Source organism: Neopelma chrysocephalum, unplaced genomic scaffold (genome assembly GCF_003984885.1).
Source record: "Neopelma chrysocephalum unplaced genomic scaffold, ASM398488v2 Primary Assembly neopelma1_97116, whole genome shotgun sequence".
In the NCBI taxonomy this organism is placed as follows: domain Eukaryota; kingdom Metazoa; phylum Chordata; class Aves; order Passeriformes; family Pipridae; genus Neopelma; species Neopelma chrysocephalum.
The window spans coordinates 1,611,011-1,633,823 of NW_020925758.1; the positions used below are offsets into that span (position 1 = coordinate 1,611,011).

Below are 22,813 nucleotides of genomic sequence, written 5' to 3' on the forward strand. Positions count from 1 at the left end.
CTTTTCCCTTTTTCTTCACATGTCATCAAGAAGCAGGGAGAAAAAGTCAATATTTTTGTACAAGCATCAACACAGCAAAGAGAAGAGTTCAGAATGACCAAATGCCCAGGCTGCAATGCTAAAATGGATCACAGAACATAGACAACGGGATTTTTTTTCCCCTATCTATTTCTGTTTCTCTCCAAAATAGCATTTACCCTCGAGTGGATCCTGAACTGATGAAGCTCCTGGAGTAACCCAACATATGGACCAATTTCTAATCATTTAAATAATGCTCAGGGTTCTGAAATTTTTCATTTCAATCATTAGTTTTCTTGCACTGTGAAAGACGTACCTGGATACCAGCATGCAAACTACAGCCACACCAGTCTCCTACACACTCCTTGGAAGATTCCTCTATTTCTGTAGCCACAGGTATCTTAATCTTAACCATAAAAATTGTCCTGTCAGCTGTTTCCTCTTGTTTAGAGAGAGGAAACTCTCGATTAAATGTCTCTTTTAAGAGCATGAGCAGAACATTACAAAATTACTGTGAAGCTCCCATCCTGTGCTATTAAGTGCACAGACATTATATAAAGCATGTAATTAACTGTTTTCCAGTTCATTTCCAATCCCAAGTTGAGTAAAGCTTCTGCTCTGAAAAACTGAGGAGTTTTCAAAATTGTTTTCAATACACACCTGCTCCCCAAATCCCCAGTTCAGCCCTTCCAGGATAATGCAGGCAAGCTTATTCTCCACTGTTGTCAGGCTGTAATTTAATAACCAGTCACGAATCAGCGCTATCTCAGATGGAGAAGGCTTCCACAGGTACAATGGCAGCTCTTTAAACAGGTACAAGGAAACCTTCGAGGACAGAACAGAAAGGATAATCAGCACTCAACACAACAATCAGCATTATGCTCTTCTGTCCTAAAGAGTGGAACAACCAAAAAACCCCACAGACAGGTCTTTACACAATCCATTCATGCCAAAACGTATCCTGTGACACAGTCTGGATACGGTCTCTAGTTTTAACTGCTTTAAATGATGGACATTGTCACTTACCATCCCAACCTTCTCAATAGTCTCTCTAATTCGATCCAGCAGTATGGAAATAATCTGTGTGTGGATGCTGGCAATGGCTCCCAAGAGTTCTCGACCGACTTTGGAAAACGTCTCCCTTGTGGAAAGGCTAACATAGGACACCTGGGAATATGAGCAGGAAGAAGTTACTGGTCTTCTTGGCTGACCTTCACTGACATTGAAATAAAATGTCTTTTGGAAAATACAGAACTGAATTGCTCAGTAATTGGTCATCGTGCACAAAGATTACTCATAAATCCCAATATTAAAATGAAAATGATTGCCCCAAAAGACAAAGAAACTGCTATGTCACAATGCTAAACACAAAGTCCAAAATTAAACACAGGACCAACACCACGACACACTAAAAAAATTACCGCCAAAATCTAGAAACTACAACAGAAAAAACATCACACAAGGAAGTTCAGAGCTACAGGTTAGATCTGCATGAGAAAAATAAAACAACAACACAAAAAAACCCATTCTTCTTAATTTGTTTAATTCTGGATTTGTTTACAGAAATGCTGTTCTCTTTACCAGAAATAAAAAACAAGTCCTTCAGGCTATTTTAATTCAGTGTCAGATTATAAATCTCAGAAGTAGCCCTTTCTTAGTTCCATAAATAATAAACAACAGAAGCCAAGAAAGTTCCACACCTTCCACTGTCAGAAATGGAAAGAGCACTTCCATCCTTCTCCTGAATGGGCCAGTAACATTACTCACCTCATATATCTCCAGAACAATGATTTTGATAAAATCCTCATCAACATCAGCCCGTTTGGTTTGTGCCATCTGAGCAAACGTGGTGAGCAGACAGATTTCTTCCGAGCAGTTCATTGACTGGAGATACTTTTCAAAATTTTCGAGGTGCTGTGGGTCTAGGAAAAAAAAAATCAAGTGAAAGAAACACGATAAAAGAAGTGTTATAGGACAGATATCAACATTTATACACTTACTCACACTCCAGTCCCAGAGAAGCAACCAGTAACAAAGGAATTATAATCACTGGAGTCTTGTAAATTAGTAGCCTCTCTTCAGGAGTGGCTGGAATTCAATATTTAATATTATTTTAACTATGCCATGCCAGTTATCCACAGGAAGAACTGCTTGAATCTTTCTGCTTTTTAAAAACAGTATCACAGTTTTGGCTTCCATTACATACTAGAGCAATTAATTCCACAGTTTAAGCCCAAATTATATGAAAGGATTCTAGTTTTAATCAGGACACGGTCAGGAGAAGATTAAAACTCAGTCCACCCAGGCACAGCAGAGAGGTTTTGATCAAGTTGAGAGACATTGCCCCTTTCACATCCCATGATCTCAAGCAGCAATTAAAATGGGGAGATCATCCTATGCCAATAAAAATACTACAAGAATCTTGCCCTGGGCTTAGAATATGCCTAAGAGTTACAAGGAAAGGTGAGACTCAATTTCTCAAATTCAACAGAATAAAAAATACTTGATGCACTTGTTTGGAACATATCTCTGAAAACAGAGAACTGAAGCTGCACAGGAAGGAAGGCTAAGAGATGCTTTCACTCAAATTCAAGGCAGGTTTCCTCTTTAAACCCGACAGTGAGATGGTGCCAAACACAAATAAATATTCTTTTCCTAAGGGTGGGGGACAACAGGAAGGTAAGGGTACAAGGAAACCTCCACGGGGCTTTAAAATAACTTAAAATTAAATAGTATTAAAATATTTTATTTAAAATAAAATAATTTTAAATTAAAATAACATATAACTACATAGAATCTCTGCAGCAAAGCAAGGACTGAAAGCAGCATTTGAGCTGCAAAAAGGTTTGGAGAGTGGTCTGCCTCCTCTGAAGCACAGCATGCCAGTAAGCACTGTTTACAGTGATTTTACCACAGCAGTGGAATATACAGAAAAAACACTCATTGTGGCACTCAGCTACCCAACCAGCACAGGCACATGCTCAGCAGGCTTGTGATTAAACACTTGCACTTGGGTTACAGTCTATTTTAAGGGCTTTCAAGAATTTTGCAACTGTACCTCAACCTGAGAAGGTCAGGCTTGTACAGGCAAAGCACCTCATGAACAGCAGGCTGGAGGATTGTGCAACTAAAGAAACAAATTTTTTCCATGCAGTAAGATAAACTATGCTCCTGGTAGATACAGTAGACACAGAGGAGGTGTCTCATCCATCAGCCTCCCTCTCCTAATGTTACATTTCATCCTTATGGCAGAAGGTACAGAGAATTGCATTCTCTTGTTGTTTGCAGTTTTTTTAGGGTAATGCAGAAGGACATGAAAAAAACAACCATGCCATTACTGTATCTAAAGGCACAGCACAGTGACCCGCAGCGTGGGGAAGGGGTTGTCTGTGGGCTCCTCAAAACCACACCAAGCCATCGCCTGAGACTGAAGGATGGTGACAAGGAGTAAGGCAAGAAGAGACCCTCCACTTAAATCCTGTCATCTCACAGTGGGGCCACAACATTTTCACCACACAATTGCCAATTCAGCCAATTCTCTTCCTCAGACCACACCACAATTCAGGTTCAGAGATACCCTAAAAATCAGTGGCTCCTCAAATCTTTCTACTGGCAGCAGGGAAACTGACCTGGAACAGAATCCTAGAATACTAGAACGGTCTGGCTTAGGAGAGGCTTTAAGGATCACCTCGTTCCAACCCCCTGCCATTGGCAGGGATGCCACTCACTGGAACAGATTGCCCAGGTCCCCATTTAAGCAGCCTTTGAACACTTCCAGGGACAGGGCAGCCACAGCCTCTCTGAGCAAGTGCTGTTCATCATGTTCTCACGGTCATTTGCAATGGAAGCAAAGACAAAACTGTTCATCTTAACATTTATCAAACTTAAGAGAACACATGCCTGTAATCACACAGGTCTGAAATACCAAGGAGAAACTACTTGGTCATTGCTTGTCAATGAAAACATGATATCCACAGCAAGCTTATTAGCATACTCAAGAATACCTCAAGTAACTGGATTTTCCTTAATTCCTCGGGGAGTATTTTATTACACCTGATATGTCCATAGTCCAGAGGTTGTCCTGGTAAGTTCAGCTCCCTCACAGCACTCCATTTCATCAAGCTATTTCTGACTATTCCTTAAAAGCAACTGTGCTCCCACCTCTACATATGTAAGCTTAAGCTTCCATCAATTACCCAGGCTTGCTGCAGATTCACCACTCTTTTCTCAAGCTTAATTTGGGAAGGAAAATCAATAAAAAAGGTTCTCTCCCAAGGGAATGTTAATGTCATGGTCTTCCAGGGTATTAATTACAGTAAATTAAGCATTATATTGATGTCAGTCAAAAGAAGGTATTTCAGAAGATTAGATGGATTTCACTGAAAGAACTGTTGATATTCCCTGTCTAGACATTGGTGAAAAACAGCATTGTGCTGACATCACCCACTGAGGAGAATGAAGAGGATAAAAATATCCTGCATCAGCATACCAGGGAATTTAAAACCAAAAAAGTTAGCTAGAAGCAAAACAATGCCTGAAAAAATAATAATTTTTAAAATAAATCAGTGTTTATTACTGCAACTCACAGCATCATACCACGTGCTCTTTGAGATGCAGTAAAAATTGTACAGCAAAAAGAAAAATAAAGACATTCTGCTGAAACAGTGTTACTGTTGCTGTTTTGGCTGGAAAGTGCTAATCAGACCAGCACTTCATCAAGTGGACACAGCTACAGTGCTGATACCTCTCTCCCACTCCGTGTAAATTGCCTTAAATGTCAGCTGAGCTTGCACAGAGTCAGGACACTCAGTGACCTCTCAAGATCACCATTTTCTTCTGCTTCTCCACCAAAACAGCCACCTGGCCTATCAGTCAGCTGAAAAGTACAACTGACAAGAATGAGATCTGCTCTCCCATAAGACAGCAAAGAGGCTGTGAAGTAGGGAGTTCCTGCTTTGTTTACCTGTCCCCTTGTCAGTCAAGTCCTGAAATATTTTCCACGAAGGCAGCAGCAAAGAGAAAGTATCATTCCAGCTGGCCTCTAAATAACTCTGCTACAGCTTAAGCCACCACAGTCACTGTGGAGATCAACACAGGACAGAAGGCAAGAGGAAATAGACAGACAGGAAATAGGACAAGAAACGCATCAAAAGAAGGCTTGAGATAAGGGAAACACACACTTGTGGAAGACTAGCAGATCTCCCACAATGCAAGTTACTGAAGCCAAAACTAGCTGGTTTAGGGGGAAAAAAAAGGGAGATTCTAAAAAAATATTATTTTACTGTCAAGAGCGCAACAGTCAGCTCACCAAAAAAAAAAAAAAAAAACCCAAAAAAAAACCCAAAAAAACAAACAAACCCAATCAAAAAACTACCAAAAACTAACACTAAGTGATGAAGAATTCTCTATTTTAGTGTTTAAACCTCGCTCTCCAAATACTCCTGAAGGTCAAGACGGGAAGTGGCACAAGAATACACAAGATGTACCTACTGCATGGCACTCCTGCAGCTCTGAAGGAGCCAGAGAGAAAAATAAATGGACAGTAGATCTGAAAATTGCTGTTAAAATAAAAGTCTGGGCAAACAAGTACAGGAAAACCATGAACTGCCCAAGACATTTCTAAGGCCACTGGATCAGAAATGCTGTTGAGAGTGTATTTAACAATGCAACCTGCAAAGAATTAAACCCACAGCTGGTGCAGCAGTAGCTGAATGGATTAGTAGGGGTTCTGTGTGTAGGAATTTTACCTTTGAGCCTTTGCTTGCAGTCGGCAGGTTGCAGAGCAGAGCAGAGCTTTTCCAGGTGCTCGTTCTCAGCACAGTGCATGACAAAGAAGAGCCTCCAAAGCATGTTGCTGGATAGTGTTCCATAAGGCATCTCGGACATGAACAACCAGACTCCCAACCTGTTGGATTTGAAGAGGCAATTAGAAACAGTCTCACCCTGACAAATCCCAACATTTGAAAAGGAGACCTACGCCCACATTTCTGCTATACAATAGAATTGGGAATGTGAGGATGCGTGTCAGCACCTCGAATTCTGAGTTAACATCATTCTGAACGGAGCAAGTCCTCAGAGCTTCTGCCAGGTGCTACAATCAATGGCATAATTCCTCCCCATCTCGATGCTACCGATGCACTGAAAAAATCCTACATATTTCAGCCTTGTCTAAACCATTCAGGCATTTAAAGCTACTCCAAATCCCAGTTTCAAATATCTAACTCCTCCAAGATGTAGCCAGTATAAATCACATGGGACAACCCACCTTTTGGCCTTCAGAACTTGTAGAACAGCCCTAAAAAACAGCTCATCAAACTCCAGCTGCAATTTTTCCAGAGAGTAGGGATGTGCTACTGATCCATATTGTCTGTTGGCACTAACATATTGGGCCCAGTGGTCACTCACATGACAAAGTGTCATCCTACACAGCAGAACAGACAAAGTCAAAGGGGGATCATTAAGTATGTCATCACCACATGAAAACACAGAAAAGGTCAACCAGATCAGAGTCTGGTCACAAGAGACATGGTCAACCTTTTGCCCTCAGCCTTCCAGAGATTTCTACAGAAATTCCATTAATATAAAATTTCTGCGTTCTCCTTCCTTGGTTTTCCAGGCAAACAACGCAAATTATTCTGTTATACCAAATTAATTTGTGTGCAACCTTCAGACCCTTAAGATAACTGTACACAATGAAATGGCAGTACATGCCATTCAAGAAAAATTACACTGAGAAAGTTACTGCTCACATAACGCAAGGAAAAAAAAAAGGATTTTGTTACCGATTTAACTGTATTGCCCCTTGAGAACATGCTCCTAGAAGCCATATAAAGGGACTGACAGAGATTTAAAAATAAAGAGCAACTTTTAGGTCTTGATTACATTTTTACTTACTGCAACAATACAAATGTTTTTTTTCAAGGAGCAAATTAAAAACCCTAAAACAATTCTGGGTAACAACAGAAAGCAAGCAGTTAGCATTGCATATAAATAGGGGTCCTTCAAGGAACTGTTTGTTGCATTTCAGGGAATTCCCAAGACAAGCCCAACCCCATCACTGATGGAAGTCATCCTGGTGTTCCACAACTCACCCAGCGCCTTTGTACCACAGCATGTAGATTCTGCAACCCCCCACTTCACAGGCAGAGCTTCAGAGTCAAGGACCCTGGGATTTCAGATTCCCAGACTCGATAACCCTGAACTGACCAACTCTGAGAGCAAAATCTACCCAAGAACCGTTTGGGTGGGGTTTGGTCTTCTTTGGTTGTTTGATGGTTGGTTCAGGGGGGGTTTTTTAGCAGCTCTGAACTTTAAACCGGGCTGTATGAAACAGATTGAGTCACATCACAGAGAAAATGTTCTCTTACTTGATGAGATGACCAATTCTCTTCACAAACTGGCGGTACCGTGCTCTGTTAAATGTTTCTAACCCTGCAGACAGAAGCTCCACTAAGGAGTTTGCAAAGGCAAAAATCTTCATCATCTCCTGGGGAGTTGTTTTCTCAGGAAAATAAGCACCTAAGAACAAGACAGAAAATTAAGACCAAAAAAAAGAGTGTAAGTTTTGGTTTTTTAAATAACTTAAGAAGCACTCAAAGCAACCATATGGTTGGCAAATAGTGCATTATTTGCCAGTTTTATGGTGAATTGAAATGTACGTTTTTGTTTATGAAATGAACAATAACACCTGTTAAGTATCAAAGTACAAATAAACTATGGAGGTTATAAGAGACTTCCAGCAAGAAATTATCTTCATGCACTTGTCCAAAGATTTTGAAGAAAAAAAAAAAAATCGAGAAAAATCACAACATTACAGCTAAAAGGGAAAACAGTTCTGGAAGCATTTTTGGGAGTTAACTACCAACCAGATCCAAACCCAGGGAAAAGACTCCAATGTTGTGCATGCTAGTAATGTTGTAAGTTTTTATTTTATATATACCCTTCCATATATACTTGCATCTCATCTATTTATTTAGCCTGCGAGCTGTTGCTCAGGTTCATTATTACTTCACTCAGAGAGTTTCAAAATGCTGCAGCATTCTTGGCAGTGGCAGTCATTAATACAATTAGCACAAGCAAAATGAAGAATAACTCTTTAGCAACTGATTTACCTCCAGACTTAAACCCAAGGAACTGCTGAAAGAGTTCATGGAATGGAAACTGTGACAACAGAGCAATCAAGTCGTCTTCCGAAAGCAGAATCCAGCTTGTTTCAGGATCCTCATCCTACAGACAAACACAGGTGGTTTCAGTAGGTTCACAATAAAACAAATGGTAAAAGTGCTTCACTACTGTATTAATTACAGTTTTGTAAGCAGTAACCCAAACGTTTTGAATTCTATCTGTTAATACCCATTCTAGGAAGCTCCAGGCTCTACAGGGATAAAAGCAGAGTAAAACAGAAGTAAATTTCAAATCATGCTTTTGAACTTAAAAAGTCAGTTCTTCTTCATCTGTTTCACAAGGATCAATAAGCTTGAGCAAAAGTGTAAGAGGAAAAAAAGAGAAACAAAAATAAGTCATCTGCTGTACCTCTTCTCCTCCTTCATCCACCAGGGTCCAGTTCCCAGATTCCTTCCCAGACGAAGAGGAACTTTTCCTTTCACTTGGTTTCATATGGCACATGAAGTCCACACGATTTCTGGTTTAAAGTGAAAAATCAAGTGTAAAAAAAATGTAGAGAATCAAAAACTCTGAATTAAGTCATCTTTAGTTAAGAGAAGATACTGGGAAAAAAAAACCAAAAACCAGATACAAGAACAAGAAATTAACAAGTGCAACAGGAAGCTGCCCAAGCAGGAAGGGCCCTGTGGGTGCTGGACACGAGCCCAGGTGTGCCCAGGGGGGCAGGAGGCCAATGGCCTCGGGGCTGTCCCAGCCCTGGTGTGGCAGCAGGGCCAGGGCAGTGCCCTCCCTGTGCTGGCACTGCTGAGGCACCTCCAGTGCTGGGGCAGTTCTGGGCCCTCAGACAGGAGAGACATTGAGGGGCTGGAGCGTGTGCAGGGAAGGGAACGGAGCTGGGGAAGGGTCTGGAGCAGCAGGAGCGGCTGAGGGAGCTGGGGGGGCTCATCCTGGAGAAAAGGAGGCTCAGGGGGGACCTTCTGGCTCTGCAATTCCCTGACAGGAGGGGGGTCTGGGGGGGGGGGAATCGGGCTCTGCTCCCAAATTACAAATGAAAGTATAAGAAACGGCCTCAAGTTGCAACAAGGGAGGTTTAGATTCAATATTAGGGAATATTTTTTCATGGAAAGGGTGGTCAGGCATTGCAACAGACTGTTCGGGGCAGTGGCAGAGTCACCATCCCTGCAAGTGTTCAGAAAACATGTGGATGTTGGCACCTGGGACATGGTTTAGCAGCAAACACGGTGGTCCTGGGTTAACAGCCGAACCCAATGATCCTAAAAGTCTTTTCCAACCTGAACAATTCTGTGATTGTGAATGACTCTCTGAAAACCTGATATCCTCAGAGACTCACACCTTCAGTAAATTATCTTTCAAGTATTTAGGACAACATATATGGCTCTCAGCCCTGTACAGCAAGCTCATTTAAATATGCAAGAAATGTCACTCTTCTTGTGGATGTGTAAGAAAAATGATGTTTTAAAAAAAAAAATTAAGAGAAGAATATCATCTTTCAGAAGAGATACTCTACAGCATTTAAGGATAATCACCTGATGAATCAATAGCAAGCAGGATGGTGCAGGCCAGCTCCACACTACAACTTCAAAGCTGCATTAGCTGGACCACACACGTTTTCCTAAGACTGGTCCTATGTAAGCTGAGCTACCACAACTGAAGGTCCTCCCTCAAATCAATCCAGTTTAAATTCCATATGTCAGACCACCTTAAGACTGGGATGCTAGTCTTCAGACTGTAATCTGTATAAATCCCTAGCTGTTCAGACAAACTAGCCTAACGTACAGAAAGGTTATATAAAAAGTTAGATGGAAGTTGGATGCTACAATTTGAACCTGGAATGTACCAGCAGAACTTTGCAAACAGTGCCACAGAACTCCAGAGTGGCATCACCTGCCTGATCTCCTTGAACTTACATGCTGATAATGTGAATGTATTACAAATTAAATACAACTTCTAAGATACTGATAAAACAAATTCATAAATAATTCATAAACCAAATTCAGAACTCAAACTTGTTCCTGACATGCAGGAGCTGTAACAGACCAGACTCAGCTCCTTACCAGTAAGTACAGACAAAGTGCAGGCTCTGAGTTCTGCTATCAACAGCTGAGAGCATCACCCCAGACACATTAAGTCAGCCCTTGTTCAAAACAGAAGCATCAAAATGTACTGCCAACAAATATCCCACAACCCCTCAGGATACATTGGTTTCCCCAGGCAGCTCTAGAAGGGAAATGTGAAAATAAAACTGTTGAAAATAACAGCCTCCAATAAACAGACTCAACTCAGGGTCAGACTTTCAAGATCACAACAAAAACGCCAAATGCCAGCAATTTGATTCTTTGACCCTAAAATTTGGACAGTGGGACACGTAGGTTATACATTTTATCTGAAGCACATAACAGTTTTCACTAATGAGTAATTTCATTAACTAGCTTCTCCAAGCACCACATATTCCTTCTAGATTAAAAGAAAACAAAAAAAAAGGATGAAGAATAAATGAAGAAGCCCAGGGAGCGTTTATACCAGCTTAGCACCTTTACTCAGGGGGTTCTGTTGCAGAGACAGAACAGGCCACCATGCAAAGCCAGAGCTATTTCAGAAGTCACAGTAAAAAAATCTGCAGGTCTGTCAGTGTTCACAAGCTGTTTCAAAGCTGAAAGCAAGCTGCATCCTACTGTGTACAGCAGGAGAAGGTATTGCCAAGGCTGAATTTTAAGATGAATGAGTAAACAGTTTGAATTAAACTGTGACTCTACTTGTGCCTGCTTTTATGACTTCGCCTGCAATGAACTTCCAGAGTTTTACAAGTAGATTGTGTGTCATGTTTTCTTCTCTTAAATAATCAGAACATATTTATAAAAGTGTATTTATACTCACTTGACAGCGGACATAAGCAAGGCAAGAGACTGCATGAAATGAAAGACACCTGACGGGTTATCCAAGACTTTGATCTGAAATTAAATGCAAAAATCTAAGTAAATCCAAATAAGTAAAACAAAGGGCAAATTAGTTTTAGCAGAGAAAATCACATTTCTCCCTCGCATTTTGTTAACACTGAAACATATCCATAAAAGACAGCACCCACACACTAGAGAAAGTATTGCCATGGAAAAATATTGTGAGTTGTCCAAAAGAAATACTTATAAAAATTACAGGAGAGGGAAAAAAAACCCAAACCACCACAAAAAATAGAAAATGTCTTTGTTCCACATGAAGGTCTGGGCACCAGGGGGAATTCAGACATTGAGCACAGGGGAAGTTGGGATCCTACCATGTTAGGTTAATGATTGGGCTCAATGACATCAAGGGGTTTTCCCAACCTAAAAGACTCTATTTGATACTTTTGTTTCACCATTTGCCTTTCCTGTTAGTGCAATTGCAGTCCTTTTCCTCTGGCTAGATTTCCAACATTTTCTCCTCTTGGAGGAGCAAATATGTTCCTTGAAAGAACGTCCTGGTGCCTTTGGATATCTGCACTCCCTCTGATCTAGACAAAGTGAAACCCTTCCTCTGCCCTGAAATTAACTAATAAACTTTCCAGGGAAACCAGTCCCATTTCCATGTGTAGGATAAAAAAAGTCTCTTCTTCTTCATCCCTTACACATCACAGAGCTGCCTCCAATCTCACTTGTCTCATATACAGTTGCTGCTTCAAGTCTAAATATTCTTTCCACTTCTTGGAGAACAATCCCAAAACCTGGTGCAGGAGGCCTTCTGAGGCCCATGGCAAGCCCTTGACTCCCTTCCCTGGAATCTCTCCAGTCAAGAGTGAGGTGTGCTATCCTGTTAACCTGCACAGGGTTGGGCTATCAGGGCTAAGTTCATCCCCTGACAAACCCCTCACCTTCACCACGACTCCACAAACCTGGAAGGAGTGTCAGTCATCAGGGACTGACTAGGCAGGAGACACTCTCCTCTCTCACCCGCTCCCACTCCCGCTTTCTGACAATAAAGAATTAAACATTCACACCTGAATGAATGGACAAGCCCACTCGCTGATCCCAGCTGGACACCGGAGGATGTGGTTGAAGAGGAAGAGATGGTCCCCTGGACAGCCAATTCTTTGCAGCACAGACCCCTAAAGGGAAGTGTATTGGAATCATGTAAATAATTTCGAAGTTAATTTCTTTATAGTCCGGCTAACTAGAGTAGTACTGTTTGTTCATTTCTTTTCCCACGTTTTCTAACAAACCTCAATTTTCAGAGCATGTTACAGTAGAACAATATTTAAAAGTCTGCTTGCTTGGCTTATGAGCCACGAACTGTTTTATTTGGCGTAAAATAATTAATTTTTCTACAACTGCATTAAAATTTATTATTTATTTTTATAATTTATTAATTTATTTAGAAATCAGCAACAACATAAGTTTCTCAAACATGACAAGTCTGAATAGTTTTAATTTCAAAATGAGCAAAAGCATAATGAAGTCCAAAATGAGCAGTACTGGCTGCTCAGGTGTCAGTCCTCATTAATGCTGCATGACTTCATCAAACAAGGGAATCAATTCTAAAGATTTGCCAACATATTCTGTCCCTCAAGTAGAACAAACCACACCAAAAAATAAATTATTGCTCATGGGACAGAGGGAGAAGCAACAACACTTTCAGAAATGACTCCTGAATTCATCCCATGTGCTGGATCAGAGGTATCCATGCCTGCTCCCTCACCAGTCTCTGCAGCCACATGAGAAGGTCACTCTGAAACTGAGGATCTTCAATAACTCTGCGAGTGAAGCTGAAGAGAACACTGATACATTCCTTCAAGTGGCTCAAGTCTGAAGAAAGATTCTCTGACTGCTTTGAAACTGTAAATTAAGAACAGAATTAAAAAGCTTTCACAAGCAAGTAGGAGCACAAGCAGTGGGTTTGGGGCCACATAAAAAATTGCTCTCTGTATCTATAGATACCAAGACATTTCAACACAGCTGCTTGCTAAATCTGTCAGAGAAGAACACTTACATAGAGTACTTCATTTCAGTAGTTTATAATTAAGCACTGGACACTAATTATAAGACTATACCATGGTTACTTGCACAAAAGGTCTTCCCTCAAGATTAACTTTGTAAGAACCACCATTAACTATACATACAAACAATCTGGGAGGTGGGGTGGAGAGAGAGCAGGACTAAGAAGAAAAAATATCTGGGGCAGGAGGAGGAGAAAGACTTCAGCCCAAAGATTACATTGGCACAAACTCAAATGAAACACTCAGAATGAAAAACAAAAAGATAATTCTAAGTATTGCAGCCATAAGATTTCAAATGGTCTTCCAAGAGGAGGCAAAGCAGGAAAAACATCCAGCTCATTTTAGGATTGTGCACAATCAGTCTGGAAAAAGAACTCTATTATATGTTGCCTTGGACAAGAAAAGATTGGGAGTCTGGGTGTCCCATCCACATGATGTTTCTACACAGTAATCAGTGTCAGTTTGCAGCTCAGACAGAAGTCACTCCTGCATTCAGTTTGCACACTCCAGGTGAGTAAATTAAGAGAGCTGAAGTATTTTTCCTGTGAGGAAAAAGTTTCACTGATCCCTACGTAATATCAACAGTCTTTTGAATCAGAGGAGGAACACTCCAGCATAGAAATCCCACCACAAGACTCCAAAACCGCAGGTAAACAAGGCGCTGTGCACCCTGACCCCCACAGGGAGTGGTCCAGACCACCAACACACCTTGTTCTTGCTGCTGAAGGGCCACAGACCTCAGCAGGGACGAGCTGCTGAGCAGCCTGTAAACGTAGGACTCCACTTGGAGCCGGGACAGCACCGAGGTGTACGAGTGCAGGGCCAGGGTCTGGTGCACGTGCTCTGCCTTGGCCTCAAACAGCTTCTTCAGCTCCCCCAACACGCCTTCGTTCAGCTCCACGGTCTGGTAGCGATGGTGACCCGTCACCTTGCACTGGTCTGCACAGACACCCTGAAAGGAGAGCAGGTATTTCATGTGAGAGGTTTTGCCATCCTGCCGGGTCAAGCTTAAAGGAAACTAACTCTGATATAACCCTCTCCTCAACAGATTTCAAAGCTTTCGTGAAAGGGGACGCTCCATAAAGGGGAAAGACAAACGTTTGGGAACATGCTTCACACTTCTCAGAGCTGCTGGTTACTGCAGACTCCTATCTTTGACTTCTGAAGAAAAAAAGTACTCTATATACCTCCGTAACTCAGATCTAGAAATGGTCATGAAGTGGCTTTTCTGCAGCACAGAGAGATGTGAACAAAACCAGATGTCTCACTCCCAGTGACTGCACCTGCTTCTCAGTTTACAGATTTTCCACAACTATTTGGATCTGCTATTTTAAAGCTAAAACATGCACAGAAACAAGATATTTTCTAAGCCCCCAGAACTGATAATCTGTAGCAATTCCCCATTGCATGTTTAAACTGCACTCTTTTTCCCCAAACTGAAATCAAAAGCTGAGTCCAATTTTCCTCTGCCCTATCTCTAATTCTTCAGTACAAGAAAACCACGATAGAAAACATTCCCATTATTCTTTTAATAAATAACTTTCCTGTTACTTTTTCAATAAATAACATCCCAGAAAACATTCTTCAGAACCAGCGCTTTGGAAACTTAGCTTGAAAGTACCCCTGTGTTTCCTAAACACTAGAATAAGAATTTCAAATTGGTATCAAGACATTGAATAAATATATAGTGAATTGGGATGGAATAAAGCAAGTAGAAAGCTTAGCCAAGTGTCTGATGACCACTGGGGATGTAACAGTGAAGCCAAAATTGTTTTCAGTGTAGAAAGTGATCAGCACAAAACTCAGTCTAGTGAGGTTCAGGGTTATTCCCCAGGAAAAAGGAAAGGATTCAAAACTGTTCAGTTTCTCAGCTCTGAGGAGCTGCACTCACAGAAACAGCAATGAAAGCTACCAGTGCATAGGTATTTAGCACCCTTGGACAATTTGGATGATGTGCTGGCTATAAACAGAGTCAGAACAATTTCATTCACTCCCACTGTAACGCTGAGCTCCAAAGACAAGCGACACAGAACAAGTCTGGGGGAAAACTTTTCTGATGTGTGCCCCAAAGAGCTCCCTAAACCCCTCCGGTTTGCAGACAAAAATGTGGCAGAGTACCATTGCCACCCTGGAAGTAGCTCAAGCCACAGCTACACTTACAGAGCAAGTTACTAAAGGTGGATGGACCCCTCACATTCTCTGCTTTGAGCAACAGGGCTGCCCCCGAGCACAACCGGAGCTCCTCTGCAGCTGCCAGCTCTGACAGCAGGAATGACATCAATGGAAACTGTCCCTGCAGGCAGCAGGCCAGATGGGACATCACTGTTACAGTCACTGCACCACATATCCCCCCTGTCAGCCTGGAATGCTGTGGTGCAAACTTCACCTGACACCACGGGCAGAACTGGGCACACACAGCTCATTCTGACTGACTGCAGACACAAGACTGACCCCAAAAGGGACCACCAACACACATCCCACCAGCCTACACTCATCAGAGGTTAAAAATCAAACAAACTGCCTTAAAGTCTCAGCAGGATGATACTCTAAAACCCTGGGGGTCAGTGGTGAGGCAGAAAGCAAAGGCAATAATCTCTGGATGTGGAACTGTTGAAGCAAGTCCAGAGGAGGGCCACAAAATTGGTAAGGGGAGAGGAGCACCTCCCCTACGAAGACAGGCTCAGAAAGTTGGAGCTGACAAGAGAAGCTTGTGTGGAGACCTCATAGCAACCTTCCAGTACCTGAAGGGGGTCTACAAGGAAGCTCGAGAGGGACTCTTCCTCAGGAACTGTAGTGACAAGGACAAAGAGTGATGGGTACCAATTGAAAGAGGAGTAATTTAGGTTAGATATTAGGAAGAAACTCTATACTGTGAGGGTGGTGAGACACTGGAACAGGCTGCCCAGGGAGGCTGTGGATGCCTCAACTCTGGTAGTGCTCAAAGCCAGGTAGGGTAAGGCTTCGAGCAACCTGGTCTAGTGGGAGGTATCCCTGGCCATGGCAGAGGGAGTTGGGCCTAGATGATCTTTAAGATCCCTTCTAACCCTTAACATTCTGTGATTCTTTTTAGGCAAAACAGCTTAAGCCCGATAAACTTGGCAGCAAGTAAAATCAAATTTCCGGAATCACATCCAAAGGGTTTGGGTTCAGAAGCAGCTTCAGCAACAGCACCTGCACAGTCTTCTGTTGTTCTTTGAAAGTCCATAGTCTCCCCTTCACATTTTGGCAGTCAGTTGTCATGGCCTGCAGCTCTGCCTCAGCCAGCAGCAGCTGCTTCCTGCAGCGCATGTAGTTCAGGAGCAGCTCGTAGAACTCGTGCCTGTCCTGATGGGCCACGCTTTCGAATTCCTCGGCATAGGAGTCGACATTCTCCAGCCACGAGCAGGGCTCGAAGATCTTCAGCTGCTCCCTGGTGAAGGGCACCAGCTCCGGCTCGCTGGGGAGCTCTGGGTACAGCCTCTCGTGGTGCAGCAGGGGTTTCACTGCCATGATGGTGGGTCTCTCGTAGGACAGCTCAGCCGACAGGTCTGGATAGATCGACCTCAGCCCCGGCCGCTGGACACGCGCCTTGGACTTCTCAGGGAGCTGGGAAGTGCTGGGAGGAAGCTTCTCTGAAGAGCAAGCAAGAGGACTTTTAGCATCTTGTATGTTTTCAGCTCCCCTGTCCCGCACAAAGCCCAGCACTGTCTGGGAGCCAGCAGCACCTGGCTGGAAGGTACTGCTCAATACATCGGGATTTCTTGATCCACTGGCAACCGCCTCCACGGGGCTGTGAGGTTTGTCCGACTCGCTTTTCCCACTCTTCTCAGCATCCCCCACACATTCCTCATGGGAAGGAGCAGCTTTGAACTCTTCTGCACCTGTGGGAGGCTCCAGAGTCGCTGTCAGAGCCCCTTCACTTGCTGAAGGTAAATTACTCTGGGGGATGTCACACACACCATCTACAGTTCTCCCGTCCTCTACTTCATCTCTGAGCCGAATTTCTGTAAATTCTCCTGCATGTTCCACTTGCACCTTCCTGGCTTGAGAAGGCCCTTCAGCCAGAGGAGGGAGGAAGACATCATCAGGCTCTTGTACCTGGGGCTCTTCACTACTTTTTTTCTTTTTTTCCTAGGAAAAAGAAAAATTAACAAGTGTCACTGCCAAGTTAATCTCTCCACCTTGCATCCCAAATCCCACCATGACCAAAAGCAGTATTTGTCAACATCACACCTCCAAAAGCCCGTAACATATTAAATTTCATAATATTAAAGATAAAAATAAATATACCAAACAGATCTTTGTTCTGTAGCTGCCCTTTGAAGACTGACTGTCAGTGTGTATTTTTCTTGGTCACTTCTTGCACAATGCTTCAACATTTAAAAGTAAATATCTATAAATATCACAAGACAGAATGTTTCATTAACATAGAAAATAATCAACAAAACAGCACCCTGACCTCTAAGGAGAGTCACTGCATTTCAGTGTATTACAGAAAAAAAAAGTTTGTGATCCATCTTAAGTTTTACAGAATACTTTAATGAATAGAAAAATATTTTCAAAAAAGCAGTTTCAGAACAAAGTCTGCAATATAACCCCTAACTACATCCTAAAACCATCACAACATCTGAACAATTACTGAAATACCTACTTTCAATAGGTAATACACCCTAGAGACACTGAAAAACTTAGTAGTGCCATTAAAATTGTACATCAATTTTAAATTAAGACTAGTTTGAGAGTAAATAATTCCCATAAGCCTAGTCCAAGGTGTAGAATAGCCTCCTTCCCAAAGCATAGCACAGGAAATCCAAAAAATGTTGATAATTCGTAAATCATTTGCCAAGTTGTAAAACAAAAAAATTTGTAAATTGTGTCTGTACACCTACCAGTTTATTAGGAGTGAAACTGATGAGTTAGGTCACAGTGCTCCAGTTTTGGATGGCCCAGATAATGTGACAAAGAACTAAGGTGAAACTAGTACAAGCTCTTAATATCCCTTCATGACTGGGGAAAAGATGACAGTTTTGGAAACTTGCTGACAGTGTCACATATATTTTTACTAAACATCTGATATGCCTTTGCCTTAAGAGAAAGCATAAATGAAAACAGCCCAAAACAAGGCACTAGCTCAACCTTGATCTCAAGCCTAATTTTACTCCACACAGATGCTCACTACTCCTTTACAAAACGGAAACACTCTGGCTTTGCTTTCAGACTGTTCTCCAGTGTATTAAAACCTGTAAGCAGTTCTGATCACAAAACAGCTCTGACTCACTCCAAGGCTGGCTAAAGCTGCAAGTGAGAGGTTAAAAATACATCAGCGCAATTTTTAAAGCTGGGACTTGTCATAATAAACAGCTCCTGACAATTAACTGGAAGTTTGTAATATCCACAGGATACCGTATCACTGAATCACATTTCTGACAGTGTACCAACCCACATACCCCACAGATACCTGCTGGTGCTTTCCTCTCTACAATCTCAAAGTTCCCTCTTGCTGTCCTTGTGCAAAATAAACTCCCTTTATCTCTCAGTATCCTGTATTCCTCTAAAACACTGCTGTTTGATAAAACAACTTAAACTTTACGGAGTGCCTTTCAGCCCTCACTTTCCAAGGCAATAAAAAAAAAAAAAAAGCCATAATCCTTAACAGGAATTTCATCTGAGAAAGGATGAAGACAGAAGAAATCAGTTCTGAACTCATACGGAAGCAAAACCTGCTGTTCTACCAGAATTCTGAGGTTTACCCTTAAGTCACAAGTCAAAGAATCACAGACTGAACTTCCTCTCTCTGGCTACCGTAGGATGGAGTTTAGGTGATGAGCTCAGCACTGCATGACTAAATAAGAAAGCTAAAGAGAAATAATGTCTTACAATCACAGAATGGTTTGGTTTGGAAGGGAACTTAAAGCTCAACTCGTTCCACGCCCCTGCCATGGGCAGGGACACCTTCCACTAGACCAGGCTGCTCCAAGCCCTGTTCAACCTGGCCTTGGACACTTCCAGGGATGGGAATATGACTAGGCTCATCAGCCTTGTCCCATGGTTGACCACTCTCCTCTCCTTGCAGATCATCAATGGCACCTCAAGCTCTGAGGACACCTGTAACCCTTCAGGAAACACACCTGGAGTAACTGAGTGCCACCCACAGAAATATGCAGAAACAAAGGCTCCTCTTCACCAGTTCCAGGTGGCTTTGCCACCTTGCTGTGTTTCAATCAGCCTGGTGCTACTGCTGCTGCACAAGCTTAACTTTGGGGCTCCTATTTTCAGAAAGCCCTGGGCTCCATTCCACCACTTGGCAGCTCCGCAGCTGAGCCAGCCTTTCTTCCAGTTCACGAGAATTCCAGCCCTTCAGAGGATTACAGCTGTTTCTGAGGCATGGAAACGGAAAAGTCCTTAATGTGACTGACCCCCAAACTGCATCCTCAGGCATGCCTGGGTACGAACAGAGGTGAGCATAGTAATAGCAACAGATATAGCAGGAATGGGTCATGTGCAGCTGTGGAGAATTATGGGTTCTCACATGTGACACGGCCACTGAATTTTTTCACAGTGAATTCCACCTGGAAGGGAGGGCTAAGGACTGGAGTCACCACACACATGTCCTTAATGAACTACCAGTGGCACCCATGACTCACCACCTTCCTGCAGGGAAGCAATTCTCTGCAGCAGCAGTTTTTAGGGTTTGACTGCCTTGCACACTCCACAGGGCTGAATCGAAACCAAAACAATGACACACTCACTCTTCTGGGACTGCTTTTCCCTCCAATTTTAACTTGCCTTTGGTTCAAGAATCACAGCCATTTAGATTTAACCCCTTTTTTACACAATACCAGTCAACTAATTCATCATTTTCACAGAGCTTTTTTTTACTTTAATGCCCTTGCTCTATGATGTGCAGTTCACAAGAAGAAAGAGGTTAAGAAGCTAAGGGTAACACTTCAGTTTTGTGAGGTGAGATATTTCAGCTCAGATCATTCCCAAGAAACTACTGACGCTCTGTGCAAAGAAAATCAAGCCTTCAGAAAGCTGCCAGTACTAACACCATGAGCAGGGAACACACTTAAAACAGCATTAAAGCCTAGGAAGAGTGATCCTCAAAAACTGTAGCACCAACTGATGATGAAGCAACTGTAATGTGCTATACATGGCCTCGTGTTCTCAGCACTTCAAAGACAGCTCTAGATAAATGAGATGTAGTATCACAGAATCACAGAACAGTCTGGGTTGGAAGGGACCTTAAACACCATCTCATTCCACCCCCCTGCCATGGGCAGGGACACCTTCCACTATCTCAGGTTGCTCCAAGTCTTGTCCAACCTGGCCTTGGACACCTTCAGGGATCATGGGGCAGCCACAGCTTCTCTGGGCAGCCTGTGCCAGGGACTCACCACCCTCACAGACAGCAATTCCTTCCCAATATCCCATCTAACCCTGCCCTTCGGCAGTTTGAAGCCATTCCCCGCTGCCTGTCCCTCCATTCCTTGCCCCGACTCCCTCTCCAGCTCTCCTGGAGCCCCTTAAGGCACTGGAAGGGGCTCCAAGGCCTTCCTGGAGCCTCCTCCCTTTCCAGGCTGAACACTCCCAGCTCTCTCAGCAGGACACTACACTAAAACCCCGCCAATGCTGACAAGTTCCATGGCTGCCCATTACCCCCGCCGTCCCACAGGACACGGGACACCTGAGGAGGCCGCGGGACAAGAGAGTAAACACCCTGTTTACATCCTGCCACAGCGCAGGGCCTATCGCACACCGCCAGCTACTCCGAACCCGCGTTATTAGGAGCGCAGAGCAGGAGAAACCCTTTTTATAACACAAACAACAAACGACAACCAACAACATCACCACAGACACGCACACCCCTCCACACCCTCCCTCCCTCCACCATCAGAGGCCGCCGGATGTAAACACGGATGTAAACACGGCCTGGCCCGGACACCGCCGGGTGCGGGACCCACCCCGGCCGCCGCAGGGCGTGCGGACGCCGCGGGACGCCCCTCGTCCCACCGTTCCACCCCCCCTCCCCTCGCCTCGCCTCGCCTCGCCTCGCCCCCCGTGCCCCGTTACCTTGGCGCGGCCGCGGGGGCGGCGCGGGGCCCGCACGGCCTCGGCCATGGCCCCGCTGCGCCCGCGCTCCGCCCGCACCGCACCGGGCCCGGGACACGCCCCCGCGGGCACCGGCCAATGGGAGAGCGGGACGGGGAAGGGGGCGGGGCCCCGGGGTGGGCGGGGCGGGGAAGGAGTGGGCGGGGCCCCGGGGGTGGGCGGGGCCCCGGGGGTGAGGGGAGAGGGGTGATAACAGTGTCCAGGGGGACGCGCGGTCTGCCAGAGGGACCCACGGAGCTCTGTAGGGACCCACGGACTGCCATAGGGACCCACGGACTGCCATAGGGACCCACGGAGCGCTGTAGGGACCCACGGACTGCCATAGGGACCCATGGAGCGACACAGGGACCCACAGAGCGTCCATAGGACCCATAGAGCGCTGTAGGGACCCACGGACTGCCATAGGGACCCGTGGGCTGCCATAGGGACCTACAGAGCGTCCATAGGGAGCCACAGAGCGCTGTAGGGACCCACACACCATCCATGGGGAAACACAGTCCACAGGGACCCACCGAGCACTATAGGGACCCATGGAGTGCTGTAGGGACCCACACACCGCCCATGGAGAAACACAGTCCACAGGGACCCATGGAGCACTATAGGGACCCACGGACTGCCATAGGGACCCACGGAGTGCTGTAGGGACCCACACACCGCCCATGGGGAAACACAGTCCATAGAGGCCCCACAGACCACCCGTGGGACCCTCCGAGCGCTCTAGGGAACCGGAGACTGTCCATGGGGAAGCACCATCCATAGAGACCCACAGACCATCCATGGGACCCTCACAGCGCTATAGGGACCCACAGAATGTCCATAGGGGCCTACAGACCATTCATGGGACCGACTCACAGACTGCCCATAGGCAAGAAGGGTCCACTAAAGGAACCCACAGACCCTTCACAGGGGAGCTGGGGTCTGCTGTAAGGAGGCATAGGTCCTCCATAGGGGTCTGGGGGAAGTCAGGGGCCACAATAGGGACACACAGACTGTCCATTTGGACCCACAGACCACTATAGGGCCAAGGTCCCCTGTACAGACCGACAGACATAGGGGTCTAGGAGGAGCCCAGAATCCACTGTATGGACACACAGACACTCCATAGGGGCTGGGAGGAGCCCAGGCTGCTGCCCAAAGGAATGTGAGATGAGAAGCCAAGCCCCCGATAGCAAGGATGGCAGGTGTGAGATCTACCTGTCTCGGCTCCTGAGGCACCTCCAGCACAGTGGAAATGCTGGCTCAGCCCCGGGGCCAGGAACTGCTGCCTCTCGGATCCCAGTCCTGGCACCCAGCCATCCCCAGGGAGTCGTGGCTGGAGCAGAGCCCAGGCTCCACAGGGAGGAGGAGTGACTTTTCCCACTCTCCAGATGGATGAGCCCTCACAAGGTTCACTCGACATCACAGTCGACTTAATGGCCTTGAACAGGCAGTGTTCACTCTGTGGGATCCTGCACTCAGGGCTTGAGAAGCCCCTGCATTACTAGTGTAACCTGGAATTTGTAACATCTGTGGGTACAGGGGGGGATGCATTGATCCTGACCACCTTCCTGGCCTTGTCTGTAGCTGGAAATGCAGCAAGAAGTCCTCATGTGAACT

At 44.6% G+C, this 22,813-nt stretch overlaps 1 protein-coding gene across 2 annotated transcripts in view; it reads right to left on the minus strand.

The window, feature by feature from the left end:
- The window catches only part of EPG5 (ectopic P-granules autophagy protein 5 homolog), a 57,723-nt gene extending 36,494 nt beyond the window's left edge, over nucleotides 1-21,229 (minus strand). For both annotated transcript variants that reach the window (XM_027671654.1, XM_027671653.1), the window contains exons 1-14: nucleotides 21,179-21,229; nucleotides 16,298-17,236; nucleotides 13,835-14,078; nucleotides 12,829-12,965; nucleotides 12,131-12,238; nucleotides 11,038-11,111; nucleotides 8,551-8,659; nucleotides 8,130-8,244; nucleotides 7,386-7,536; nucleotides 6,284-6,439; nucleotides 5,766-5,923; nucleotides 1,786-1,940; nucleotides 1,045-1,185; nucleotides 679-843 (exon numbers count right to left, since the gene is read on the minus strand). In XM_027671654.1, the coding sequence (XP_027527455.1) occupies nucleotides 679-843; nucleotides 1,045-1,185; nucleotides 1,786-1,940; nucleotides 5,766-5,923; nucleotides 6,284-6,439; nucleotides 7,386-7,536; nucleotides 8,130-8,244; nucleotides 8,551-8,659; nucleotides 11,038-11,111; nucleotides 12,131-12,238; nucleotides 12,829-12,965; nucleotides 13,835-14,078; nucleotides 16,298-17,236; nucleotides 21,179-21,226 (2,700 nt within the window). In that variant the 5' untranslated portion in view covers nucleotides 21,227-21,229. The remainder of the gene's footprint in view (nucleotides 1-678; nucleotides 844-1,044; nucleotides 1,186-1,785; nucleotides 1,941-5,765; nucleotides 5,924-6,283; nucleotides 6,440-7,385; nucleotides 7,537-8,129; nucleotides 8,245-8,550; nucleotides 8,660-11,037; nucleotides 11,112-12,130; nucleotides 12,239-12,828; nucleotides 12,966-13,834; nucleotides 14,079-16,297; nucleotides 17,237-21,178) is intronic.
- Between the last annotated feature and the right edge of the window lie 1,584 nt (nucleotides 21,230-22,813).